Source organism: Anabrus simplex, chromosome 2 (assembly GCF_040414725.1).
Source record: "Anabrus simplex isolate iqAnaSimp1 chromosome 2, ASM4041472v1, whole genome shotgun sequence".
Lineage (NCBI taxonomy): Eukaryota > Metazoa > Arthropoda > Insecta > Orthoptera > Tettigoniidae > Anabrus > Anabrus simplex.
Window position 1 is genome coordinate 1186214404 of NC_090266.1, and position 14600 is coordinate 1186229003.

The 14600-nt window shown below is 39.7% G+C and overlaps 1 protein-coding gene across 4 annotated transcripts in view; it reads right to left on the minus strand.

The window, feature by feature from the left end:
- LOC136863395 (uncharacterized) overlaps nt 1-14600 on the minus strand; it is a 151713-nt gene that overhangs the window by 33428 nt on the left and 103685 nt on the right. For all 4 annotated transcript variants that reach the window (XM_068225919.1, XM_068225920.1, XM_068225921.1 and 1 more), the window contains 3 exons: nt 9861-10020; nt 2966-3079; nt 2783-2876 (listed from right to left, as the gene is read on the minus strand). In XM_068225919.1, the coding sequence (XP_068082020.1) occupies nt 2783-2876; nt 2966-3079; nt 9861-10020 (368 nt within the window). The remainder of the gene's footprint in view (nt 1-2782; nt 2877-2965; nt 3080-9860; nt 10021-14600) is intronic.

Consider the following 14600-nt stretch of genomic DNA (forward strand, 5'->3'; position numbering starts at 1 on the left):
TAATGACAAAAAATTTAGCCAAAGGCTAAATAATAAAAAAAGGAAAGTATCGATCAGGTGGAACCTTTTTCATTAGTTAACTTGGTTACAGTATCGATACGGAATGAAGTGGATAGTATGTAATACCACTAATATGCTAAAAATTGGACATAGAAACTTAACTTGGTCGATTCTCAGCCATCAGCGGCGCTCACATGATCGCTAGTGTCACAAAGCTTACGCCATCATGACGACGAAATCCAGCGTTTTAGCGGTCACTCTGTCAATTCTGGGTGCTGCCATCTTTGTCTTTGGAATGATGAAAACTACTGCAATACCGATTTATCAGGCATCTGCTTCACCGCTCATATAGTACAAGTGTACTGGATCTTGCCATTAATGATTGGCTAACACTGGACTACAGCCTGTGTATGGATACGAGTCAAATCCGAACACCATTACTTTAAAGGAGTTATACCCAGGTAATATCAGTCCTTCTCAGTCGTAATTAATGATACGCACACATACTTTTCATGATCCATAAGCGTGATCAGAATAGTTTATTGCTACTCACCGATTTTAATAAACCTGCTGAATTTCACACGTCTATCAAAATTACCGTTCATATCACCTTAACTAGCAATAATTAAATTTACATGCCAGCCTGCACCTTGGTGTCACTTCAATATTTACCGACTAGTTAGAAGTAACTCTCTTTCTTTATGGGTACTGTTATTCACCAACAAATTAATCAGTTTACACAACACCCATATTGTGCAATTAAATATTCACTGTCAGAATAATGAACATTCGCATCTAGCATCCAAGTAAGTTCGAATACATTCAACTGAATAAAGCATCCTCAACAAAACACAGCAACTGCAAGCAGTCAAATATGCCCGATGATCAGAACAGGAGTGAGATAGCTTCCCCCTCTCTGCGTTCTTTTATCACCTTGCAGATTTTGTGTGGGACCGGGGAGTCCCCATGGTATAATAGCGCATCTCTCCAATGGCTACTCATGTTCAAATGGCTTTCCGTTAAAAAAGCAAATGCTCTCAGCAAACAAGTAGTCAATATTTTTGCACACAGGTAATTATAAATTCTCTGCCTCACCAAACAGGTCAAAACTGTGGAAAATCAGCACGATGAAGGATTTCTCACGTAATGTTTTGACAACTCTACTCCTGCAGCAACGAGGTTGGTTAACCTGGTTGCATTGTCTTGTGACTCCCAGTCTTCAAATATTTCCCCTACCAGCTTTTTGTTGGTTGAATTCGAACTCAAGAGACAAAGAGCAATGCGGCGGCACTCCCTCAAAGACTTCTTTCAAACTTAAAAATAAGCATTGGTACTGGCTCGGTATCGACTTGTCTCTTACACAGACACTGTTTAGTACTCAGCCAGCCTTTGTTTGACTCCCATGCAATGATGCATTATTACATAAGACCACAGTGTTATACATAAATAAATGCTATACAATTGGAGGATATATCGATATGGTTCAGTACCACAGTACGAATGGACAAAGTCTATTTTTTCTTTTTAAAATTTTCTATATGTCACACCGACACAGACAGGCCTTATGGCGACGATGGGATAGGAAAGGCCTAGGAGTGGGAAGGAAGCAGTCGTGGCCATAAGCTACAGCCCCAGTATTTGCCTGGTGTGAAATGGGAAACCATGGAAAACCATCTTCAGGGCTGCCGACAGTGGGGTTCAAACCCACTATCTCCCGGATGCAAGCTCACAGCTGCGTGCCCCAAACTGCACGACGAACTCGCCCGGTGCACAAAGTTTTTTAAGTTCAGTATATTGTACATTCAAAAGACTAGGTTTCTAGGAATGCAGAACCTAAAAATATTTCAGAAACCATAACCAAGCATAAATCAGCAACATTTCACTGACACCGAACTGAATTACAATTATTTCATTGAAGGAATCGTATAGCTTACAGGAATTTATATTTTACCTTCTAATTTTTAAGTAAAAGTTAACTTTATTGGTTATATGTCCCACTGAATTCCTTTGCAGTTTTTGTAGATGTTGAGGGCTAGATCTTCTGCCCCACAGGAGTTTTTTTACATGCTAATAAAACTATGAATATGAGGCTGGCATTATTTGAGAACCTTCAAACCACCATACTGGCCTGGGTTTAATCCTGGCACATTGGGCTCTTAAATCCATTCTTATACCATCTAAACCACTCAGCCTGGCAGGTACAGGGCATAATGTATGCCTATACCCTTAGATTTTGTTAACTGAAGGTGTTGCATCTGCAGTGATAAACCAGGGCAATTTTTCTCAATTCACACAACTACTACATAGACGGTTCATCAAACAAGAATTCAAGTCTTCATTGTAACAAAGCACAAATGTTAAATTCAAACAAGTTCATTTTCAGTTTTTCTTCAGCAGATAAATGTTTTACCCTACCCACAGACTTCACAACAAAAATAGTGTTTTTAAGATGATTCAATCAGATCTCGATTATAAAAGATCTTTAGATCTTAGGAATACAGTTCACATAAAATATTCAATAAAACTCTTTGAAGGGGATTGAACACACATTGTATATTAGCAATTTAGACTTATTTAAATTTCTTGAATGTTATTGCTCTGTACCTAGCGATACTCTCATAATTAAATGCTTTGGATTCTCTATCAACTGTGGCAAAATATTTAGAGATTACTTCACACTCTTCCTGAAATGTTCTTTGTTAGACAGTCAAGGTAATGTTCTATACCCTTGTTGCACTAATGTGGCATGACAAAAATAATACTTTCAATCAGAATTTCTTACCATAGACATGTCATTAAAATGGTGATTCCCACCATCATGATACCAGAAGACAAAAAAACATAAAAAAGAGATCCTGTCCCACCATGATCATAGCCTGGAAAGAAAAAGAAAAAACTTGATCAAATCATTTTGAGTTTAGAGAATATTCATGTATCAACCAGCACAAATCACAAAACTTAATACCTTGCTGCATGTTCTCAGTTGAAATTATTGCCTGAATATTGTGTTGTGGAACAAAATAACAACCAGGTGAAAAGTACTTCAGAATAGCTGTTTTTGATTTAATAGCCAATTTGCCTGGAATAACAGAAAAGGAAATTTAGAGTGTCTCCATACTAGTACTATAATTTCCCTATTTTTGGTATGTCTTACTGTATATAACTAGTAAGATAAATTCTTAACGTTATTTGCTTTACGTCTCCCTAGCTACTTTTTAAGGTTTTTTGGAGATGCCGAGGTGCCAGAATTTAGTCCTGCAGGAGTTTTTACGTGCCAGTAAATCTACCAACACGAGGCTGACGTATTTGAGCACCTTCAAATACCACCGGACTGAGCCAGGATCGAACCTGCCAAGTTGGGGTCAGAAGACCAGTGCCTCAACAGTCTGAGCCACTCAGCCCGGAAATAAAATTCTTGAAGGACAACTAAAAATTGAGTCATCCTTAACAAGGCACAATGAGCAAAGAATTTACCGACATTAACCAGTTCCATCAATACATTAATCTAGTGTGGAGAGCTTCCCAGCATTGCATGTAGGATGATTATTTGTTGTTTATACCAAATAGTCTACCTGCCCCTTTCAGTCTTGTTTTAGGCAACCTGCTGTGTTTTCTACAATTCTGAAATATATCGGTCCCTCTCCCTAAACCAGGGTAATACAACTAGATATCGGGTTATGGGCTAGAAGACTGCAGGAATCACGAACGCCACTATTAATTCCTTACTGGTATGCTGGTTGAACCTGTAAAATAAGCAGAGATACAAAGAACACATACCTTGCAAAAGGAGGCATGCACACAAACTAGGAACAGGCATTATAGGCTGGGAACTGCCTGCTACATGTCAAGCCTCCCACTAGTTCACTTGGCAGGGGTACTGTTGGAGATGTGATAGTGGACAGTGCTCAAGTGTGCAGAGATTTGAATCCCAAGCATTATTTCTTTTTTATCACAAATTGCCTGGGATGTGGCAAGGTTATGTACTTCACAGTTTCAACATGTTTAGTTTATTTGGCCCTGCAAAAACCATCAATATTGTGGCATATACTATGGAGCTGGGTTGCAAGAGGCTAGGAAACATGAACAGGATTTTAGTTACCTAAATGCTTTAATATAGCCCTTGCACAGACTGACTTCCGTGGTCAATACAGTACTGCACACACTGTTGTAAGGACAGCCTGACACGTGACAACATCTCCGGCATAACATATCAGCATGTCTCGGTGATGAGATCTCCAAGATGACCAGGACTTTCTGGCTCCTACGTATACACCAGTTGTTTTACATGGCCCCACAGGAAAAGAGAAACTAAGAGGTATAAGATAAGGCAATCTGGCAGGCCAGGAGAGAGCTTCTGCTCTTACTATACAGATCAGGATACAGCACATGGACAAAGTTCTGGATGACCACTGCCACATACAGTGGAGCTCCCTCATGTTGAAGCCACATCCTGTACTGATCAAGGAGTGGCATATGTTCCAACAATGGTTGTAGCTCATCTTGGAGGAACTGCAGATAACATTCTCCTGTCAGATGGTACTTAAAGAAATGAGGACCAATGAACTGATCACCCACAATGCCACACCATATGTTCACGCCCCACTGTACCTGAAATGCTGCCTGTTGTACCCAGTGGGGTTATCCACACTCAAGTAATGCATATTATGTCATCTAATGGTTCGTTGTTTTGAACCACGCTTGGTCCATAAATAAGATTGTCACTATAAAGGCAGGATCAATGTCCACATGCTGTAGGATCCATTGACAGAATGCCATGCGGGCTTCAAAATCATGACCATGGAGCTCTTGGTGTAAGTACAGATGGTTCAAGTGAAACAACTAGGTATGCAATATCTGTATAACCAACACCCAAGCTGATGTTCCTCTCCTGTGCAATGGCCCCTATGCTAGTGTGAGGGTTATGCTGGATAGCATCCAACACAACGTGTTCATGGTGAGAAAACATAACAGGATGATCTCAAACAGGTCATGTCCTTCCTAGGGACACAATAGCCCACAGACATCTATCCACACTCTGAAATATTATCCTTGTCAGTTGTTGTCTATTTGGATAGTGTTCTTGATAGGAGGAGGCACGCCTGCTATGTATTCTGTCTAGCTTCTCCATAGAGGAGTAACATATGCACATATTTGTTGCTGGAATTAATCATAAGGCAGTGAGTAAGCAATGCATTCAGACTTCTCGCGGAAAAGGAGAGTTTGCAAAGCTACATACCTGTCATCACATGTTATTGTTCCAGTGGGGTACATTTTGCCCTAACCGTGTCCCATGAAATTTGGAAAATGTATGACGTAGCTAACTGGTTGCCTTTGTCCTAGCCACAGACCCACACCATATGCCACGATACCAACGGCCCCTTACAGTTCCAAATAAACTTTTTTTTTTCAATTTGCCTTATATCGCACCGACACATATAGGTCTTATGTTAACAATAAGGTAGGAGTGGGAAGAAACTGACTGTGGCTTCAAGGTACCTGGTGTGGAAATTAGAAACCATGGAAAGCCAGCTTCAGGGCTGCCAACAGTGTGATTTGAACCTACTGTCTCCCTTATGGAAGCTCACAGTTACGCGACCCTAACCTCATGGCAAACTCTCTAGGTGCCTAATAAACAAATTGGCCGGTGGAAATTTAAGTATGCAACCTTGCCATATCCCAGCCAATTGGCAGTTTAAAAAAAATTACTTGCATGGGATCTGAGCCTCTGTACACTTGACCATGGTCCTCTATCACACCTCCAACCATGCCCCTGCCAAGTGAGCTATTGTGAGGCTTTACATGCAGCGGGCAATTCCCAGCCTGTGCAGTAACATGTTCCTGGTTTGTGTATGTACATCCTGTTGCCATTGATGCTTTCACAGCCCACACTTATAGACATGATACTGTATAGGCTTTTGGGCTTATGCCGTGTCAAGAATATAAGGCAAGATTCTTAACGTTTCGCAGAGAACCGTGCTCTGCATGATCGGAAAAAAAAATTGACTTTCCACGAGAAAGGCTTCTTAAACAATGAATTTTTGAAATTTAGACTTTATAATAGAAGTGGAAATGGTGCGTTCAATTGTCACCAGATGGCTCCCCGGACATGGCACAGCACTAGCATTCAAAGTGGAAGCTGATTGAACCATTAGAATCAGTCTAAGAGGGTCACATAACATGCATACATAACATATGAGATTGACAGGTGTACGACATTGACACAAGCCTGGAATTAAACTTTTGGCAATGGCTAGTGCATACCGCGGAGGCCACTGCGTAGGCTACTTCTATATCATTTATGTCATCTGATGGCCAGGCAGGCATCAATTTTTTGTAATGAGAAAGTCTCTCATAGCGCACTGGCAGTGCCGGTGGTTCGAAGTAGCCTATGCAGTGGCCTCCACGGTATGCATGCTATTTACCAACTGATGAGCCCAACTTAGCATACTGGGATGAAATGCTGGCAACCAGGAATGAGTTAGCTAGAAAATTTATAATGTCCAATAATGGACCATTTATATTGGTATTATAAATTTACTCATTCAGGACAAATATTTCAGGTCCCATATGAGAATCAACATCTTGTCAGCCAGAGAGAGTCTGTAGGCAGGTGTTGGTTTCAGTCATGCAGTGATAGTCCTATAAGACTTATTCTAAGCAATTTTTTTTTTTTTTTTTGCATCACACCGACACAGATAGGTCTTATGGTGACGATGGGATAGAAAAGGCCTGGGAATTAGAAGGAAGTGGCCGTGGCATTAAGGTACAGCCCCGGCATTTGCCTGGTGTGAAAATGCAAAACCACGGAAAACCATCTTCAGGGCTGCCGACAGTGGGGCTCGAACCCACTATCTCCCAATTACTGGATGCTGGCCGCACTTAAGCGACTGCAGCTATCGAGCTCGGTCTAAGCAATATCAACTTGCTTGGCGTAAGTGGACTGATACCATGTAAGACTTGCATACTGAGCAGTGGAGTAACACAGAGACCTTTTGTTTGATGTTCAAACAACATCCCTTATAGAACACAATGAAATCTAATATTACCACTAGATATTTTGGAGTAAAACCATGTTTCAGCTGACCACCTTCCCATCCAATAGCTTCCTTGCCATTTCCCTATTTCTGAGATGGAAAGCACAGACCTGTGTCTTGAACGGGTTAAGTTTGAGTTGATTCTCATGTAGTAAGTGAAAGATCATCCAGTGCAACAAACAGTAAATGATCCACCTCTTCAAACTTTCCAATTTGTGCTGTCAGACTGAAATCATCTTTATAATAAACATCTCAGTGTATGGAGTTTTAAGCTGATTGTTAGTATATATGTTAAAAAGCAGAGGCGAGAACACTCCACTGTGGTAGGCTATTTCATTGATTTCTCCAATGACAATGTTCCTTGAAATTTTGTGAATAACCTTCGGTTCTGGAGGAAACAAGCAACCATTTCAGTGAGGCTACTCCTTAGTGGTTTGATACACTGTATCTTAGGCAACTGTTAAATCTACAAAGAATGCTCAATTCTCCTGTTTTCAAACCCATCCCGAATATCTTTAGTTAAGCATAATACTTGTAAAGTTCAGGTCTTTCCTGGCCTAAAACCTTCCTGTTCTGGGATCTGAAGTGGGTCAATTATTGGAACTAGTCTGTTCAGAACCATTCTTTCAAACATTTTACATAAGTGGCAGAAACTGGTTTGTAAACCTTAGGGTCTAATGGATTTTTCTCAAGCTTTGGAGGGCCATAGTTTTCATTTTTTCACCATATTTTTAGGACTTATTTGCAGCATAAGCAATTGTTGAAAAGCTTGCTAAGTGCTGTTCTATACAAATGTCTTAATGGCCAGCAGCTTTACTGTTCTTACATGTTATTTTGACCTTCTTCAGCTCTGCTAAATGGATGGCATACGAGAGAAGGTTTCATGCTCTAGGCTCATTGGGTATGGAATTATTCTTGCACCCATTGGCTTTGATGTTCAACAACAGTTGGTCAACTACTCGAGTGGAAGAAAGATTTGCATGTGGTTTTCTGTTGGATGGTTCATAATTTAAACTCTGTCAGTCTCCAGATTTTCTGGCCATTCTGTGACAAGTGAAGAACAGAAACTGTTTGCACCCAATTGTTTCTTTTTCCTTCAGCAAGGGCAATGGTAAGGGTAAGGATGCAACCTTACGCACTTTTCCCCACATGGATTACTCTTAAAGGAACAGATTTATACTGAATAGAGATTTTGGGTCTCTCGAGTAAAGCCTTGTGTACGACCGCAAACTGTCTGTGTCCAAAGTCCCCACATTATTCAGCAACCTTGGGGAATTCACTGATGAGACCATTTCTTGACAGAAACAATAAACTCTCTCATAATTCTCTCAAGAGGCTTCTAACTGAAAAACTGATTCAACCAATGAAGTTTTAAAGTTGTCCAATTGAAACTTCTGGAAGTTATATATCCTGCAAAATGGTACGTACAGAGGGTGTACAACAGTGAAGACATGACTCACAATAAGTCTGTGCTGTATATTGAGGATCAGGTCTGCAATGTTCTTAAGGGACTGTCCAGCAATCGACTCAAGCAAAAATTAAGTTACCATAGGGCAGTTTTGATCATGTGCTGTTGAAGGACTCATGGTATTAGTTTTCTTTTTGTTCGTAAACTGAAGGGAGCAGTATGTGGTTTGTACACTGAGGATACTGTGTATGTGGACAGTTGAGCTGTTTGGCATCTATGTTGCCTTCAGCATTTGCAGTCAATAGGAATGTGATGCATTGTCCAATAAATATGAAACTTCCTTACTGTTTGTGAGGTCTCTCGATAACAAGTACCATTATTGGGATTGATGGCAAATTATGATTTTTGTTTCTGCGAATTTCCTGGATGCAGACTACATCAGAGTGACGTCCATGACAGAACAGATAAGAGATCTGCCTTGCTAACAAAGATTCCTTTGATGTTAATTAAAAAAAATTGTCAGTTCTGGCCCTAAAAAGTATAGTTCTGTTATACTACAAGCTGAAGATACTTCTGGAATGCTGATGTTCATTTCAGAACTGGAGTTCTATTCGAAGTACCTATGGAGGGTCACCACATGGAGGGATTAACCCCCAGTATACGGATTAAATCACAATGTGGCTACCTTGAATTTCCTAATGGGCAATCAAATTCTTATTGTCCTTGTCAGTACACCTATCTGAGCAAGGTTTCTTCAAGGTGGTTTCATAAAAGAAAGGCAGATCACAGATTAGAACTAAGCTAAACTCAATCTGATAAAGAGACTGATTTCAGTGAGGTGAAGTTCAGGTACCTCATTATGAATACCGGTACCATTCTGGCTCTTTATAATATTTAGAAGTTCAGGAATTATTGGTCCTCAGGATAATTAAGACTTGGGAAGTAATAAAAATATATAAAAAGAGAGAAAAGTCTTCCCCATATATGTCACAAAGCGTCATGGATGGATAAAAAGAAAAGGCTTCCACTATTTTAGCCTCAGCAATATTGGGTTGCATTGGTTCCCTGCCAACCCATCACTGGTCCAGGAATTAACTTTGTACTCATTTCTGTTGCAGGCAAAGTGAACTCCAGAATCATTTGTTCTGAAATGGAAGATTGTTTTTAATTTTCTTGACTTCCTCATGGAAAACTGAACCCATGTCCTTCCCAGTAAACCAAGGCTGCCTTCACTGCTTTGCCTCGAAAGTGATGCTGCCTGAAAAAAAACAGGAAACTCTGCCAAAGATGAAAATTTTGCCTATACAATGGAATGCAACCAGTCAAAAGTCACCCAAGAATGTAAATTGTATGACAATTTTGGGTGTGAAGAAGTACTGATGGAAAGCAAGTTTGAAAGCCATTCAAGGAAACCATACTTGGATACTTAAGGGCATTCTCATTCACTGTCCACAGAATCCACCGTTCACTTTCTGCAGTGAGCCATTTAACTTCAATGTGCCTGTTCTTGAAGTAGGTGGTTGATGGGATATTGCTTCCATTGTTATTGTCCTCCATCTTAAACTCAAATAGAAGTCCCTGAAAACATGATACAGAACAAAGAATCAAAGTCATGATCTATGTTAATTTCAATAGATAAAAGTATTTAGTCTACATTTACTTCTTGAAGATAAAACAGACTATTTTTGGAAGATAATGTAATAAACATAAACTATGTTATGACAAATAGCTTGTCAGAAAGTAACTCTTGAAGAGCATTTGAAATGATCCTCAATTTGAATAAAGGATAACATTTGTTTCACTAGATTTTATCAAGTTCTTTGTGAAAATTAATTCAAGTAAAATTACATCAACTTCCTTTTCACTCTCATGTCTCTTTCGTTGCAAACAATCAATCACTACCGATCTGCATTTAGGGCAGTCACCCAGGTGACAGATTCCCTATCTGTTGTTTTCCTAGCCTTTTCTTAAATGATTGCAAAGAAATCTGAAATTTATTGAACATCTCCCTTGATAAGTTATTCCAATCCCTAACTCCCCTACCTATAAATGAATTTTTGTCCCAATTTGTCCTCTTGTATTCCAGCTTTATCTTCATATTGTGATCTTTCCTACTTTTAAAGACATCACTCAAACATATTCGTCTACTGATGTCATTCCACGCCATCTCTCCACTGACGTCCGGCTCTATGGCTAAGTGGTTAGTGTGCTGGCCTTTGGCCACAGGGGTCCCGGGGTCAATTCCTGGCAGGGTCAGGAGCTTTAACCATCATTGGTTAATTTTGCTGGCACGGGGGCTGGGTGTATGTGTCGTCTTCATCATCATCATCATCATTTCATCCTCATTACAATGCGCAGGTCGCCTACAGGAGTCAAATCAAAAGACCTGCACCTTTGCGAGCTGGACATGTCCTCCGATTCTCCCGGCATTGAAAGCCGAACACCATTTCTTTTCTCAACTGACAGCACGGAACATGACATAGTAGAGCAGCTCGTCTCCTTTCTCCCAAGTCTTCCCAGCCCAAACTGCAAAATTTTTGTAACAATAGTCTTTTGTCCAAAATCACCCATAACAAATTCAGCTGCTTTTGCTTTTTTTTATTTTTATTTGTGAAACTTAACCCTGTATATGTCATAATATTGCCTACTGTCCATCTAACAACATTATCGAGGTCATTTTGCAGTTGCTCACAATCTTGTAACATATTTATTACTCTGTAAAGAATAACATCATCTGCAAACAGCCTTATCTCTGATTCCACTTCTTTACACATCATTGATATATATATATGAGAACACAAAGGTCCAATAATACTGCCTTGAGGAATTCCCCTCTTAATTATTACAGGGTCAGATGAAGATTCCCCTACGCTAATTATCCGATTTCTATTTTCTAGAAATATAGTCACCCATTCAGTCACACTTTTTTCTAGTCCAATTGCACTCATTTCTGCCAGTAGTCTCCCATGATCTACCCTATCAAATGTCTTAGATTGCTCTATTGCAATACAGTCAATTTGACCTCCTGAATCCAGGATATCTGCTATATCTTGCTGGAATCCTACAAGTTGAGCTTCAGTGGAATAACCTTTCCTAAACCCAAACTGCCTTCTGTCAAACCAGTTATTAATTTTGCAAACATGTCGAATATAATCGTAAAGAATGTTCCCCAAAGCTTACATGCAATGCATGTCAAACTGACTGGCCTGTAATTTTCAGCTTTATGTCTATCAACCCTTCCTTTGTACACAGGGGCTATTATAGTAACTCTCTATTCATTTGGTATAGCTCCTTCATGCAAACAATAATCAAATAAGTACTTCAGATATGGTACTATACCCCAACCCATTGCCTTTAGTATATCCCCATAAATCTTGCTAATTCCAGCTGCTTTTCTAGTTTTCAACTTTTGTATCTTGCTGTAAATGTCGTTATCATAGATAAATTTTAATACTACTTTAGTATTAGTCACCTCCTCTATCTGGACTTCATCCATGTAACCAACAATCTTTACATACTGCTGCCTTTTGAAGATCTTAAAAAAAAAAAAAATTATTCATTAATGATTTCTGGAATGTCCTCCTTGAAACCAGTTTCTGCCTTAGAGTACCTATACATACTCTTCCATTTTTTACTAATATTTGTATGACCACCAATTATGCTTGCCATCATGTTATCCTTCACCGACTTCTTTGCTAGATTCAACTTCTTAGTAAGTTCCTTCAATTTCTCCTTACTTCCACAGCCATTTCTAACTATTTCTTTCCAAGCTGCACATTTTTCATTGTCTCTACTTCTCTGTTATAATATAGAGAAACTTACAATTCCTTACCAGCTTTAAATGTACAAACCTATTTTCACATTCCTCAACAATTGCTTTAAACCCATCCCAGAGTCTGTTTACATTTTTATTTACAGTTTTCCACCGATCATAGTTACTTTTTAAAAACTCCCTCATGCCTGTTTTATCATCCATATGGTACTGCCTAATAGTCCTAATTTTAATACCTTCCTTTCTTTCAAATTTATTTTTAACTACCACAAAAACAGCTTTGTGATCACTAATACAGTCTATTACTTTGGTTTCTCTATAGAGCTCATCTGGTTTTACCAGCACCACATCCAAAATATTCTTCCCCTAGTTGGTTCCATCATTTTCTGAATCAACTGTCCTTCCCATATTAACTTATTTGCCATTTGTTGATCATGCTTCCTGCCGTTTGCATTACCTTCTCAACTGACATTTGGTAATTGAGATCACCTGCTACTATCATATTCCTTTCCATATCATTTCCAACATAGTTGATTATCTTATCAAATAATTCTGAATGAGCATCAGCACTAGCCTTTCCCGGTCTGTACACTCCAAAGACATCAATTTGCCTATTATCTTTAGAAATGAACCTTACACCTAGAATTTCATGTTTCTCACCTTTAACTTTTTCATAGCTTACAAATTCTTTCACCAGAATGAGTACTCCCTTCCTACTATTCCTATCCTATCTCTACAATACACACTCCAGTTCCATGAGAATATTTCTGCATCCATTATAATAGTTCTCAGCCATGATTCAACTTCTATTACGTAGGTGCTTTGAAAAGTTCTTGGAATGTACTAGAATTAAGTATCTTACCTCGGTGGAACTGCTTTTATTTTTCAACATAGTCTCCCTGCAGACTAATGCATATGGTCCAGCGATGTTCCAATGCCTTGATCCCATCTCGAAAATGAGATTCCTCCAGGCCTGCAAAATACCTCTCCAATTCGGCTGTCAGCTCTTCCCTTGTAGAAAAATCTCCGTCCACCAAGGAAAATTTTCAGCTTGGGGAATAGATGAAAGTCTGATGGTGCCAAATCAGGTGAATAAGGTGGATGTGGCAACAATTCGTACCCCAGTTCATGAAGTTTTGCCATGCCAATAACACGTGTGTGTGGCAGACTGTTGTCCTGATGAGAGATGACCTTTTTCCTTGCCAAACCAGGCCTTGTTTCGCATATCTTTTCCTGTAGTTGGTCTAGGAGGTTTGCATAGTATTGTCCCATAATTGTTCGGCCTGTAGGCAGATAATCTATCAGCAGAATGCCTTTTGCATCCCAGAAAACTGAGGCCATGACCTTTCCGGCCGAACACGCTGCCTTTGCTTTCTTCAGTGGTGGTGGTGAATCAGCATGTTTCCACTGCTTTGACTGCTGTTTTGTCTCTGGGGTATAATAGTGGACCCAAGTTTCATCTGTAGTCACAAACCGGCGCAAAAAAATCTTTGTCTCTGGGGTATAATAGTGGACCCAAGTTTCATCGGTAGTCACAAACCGGCGCAAAAAAATCCTGTTGGTTGCACTGAAAACTGGCCAGACTTTGTTTGGACATTTCCAATCAGGTGCGTTTATTGTCCAACGTCAAGAGCCGCGGCACCCATCGTGCGGATAATTTTTTCATACCCAATTCTTCGGTTAAAATATGATATACCCATTCATGAGACATCCCTACAGCTTCAGCAATCTCCCGCACTTTCAGTCGATGATCCTCCATGACCATTTTCTGCACTTTTGCGATAAATTCTGGGGTCGTTACACTTTTTGGTCGTCTACTACGTGGATCATCATCCAAGCTCTCCTGACCAAATTTAAACTCGCTGGTCCACTTGGTAACAGTTGAAAATGAAGGAGCAGAGTCCCCCAGTGTGTTCTGAAAGTTGGCATGAATTTCCTTTGCTTTCATACCTTTCTTTACAACATATTTAATCACTGCTCAAATCTCAGTTTTTTCCATCGTCACAAATCACTATGCGGGAACAACAAAGAGTCGTCACTACCACGCTCTTGCAGATAGAGCACTGACGCGCCACATGTTCACTCACAAAGGATGTGCGATTATTGCGAGGGAACCTCGTTCTAGCACTGACATCTAGTGGTGATTCCAAGAACTTTTCAAACAGTCCTCGTACAATATCTGGTAAGTATTAATTCGAATCCTTTCTTTACAATATTTCTACAGTTGAGCACTAACATTCTTATCATCCCTACTTGACTTCCATTTTCCTGTACCCTTATTACCACTCCCTAGGCCACCCCATTTTTCTGAATGTACTTGTCTATAACCCTTCTACACAAATTTCCTAATTTCTATGTACCACTGCAGTTTAAGTGAAGGCCATCT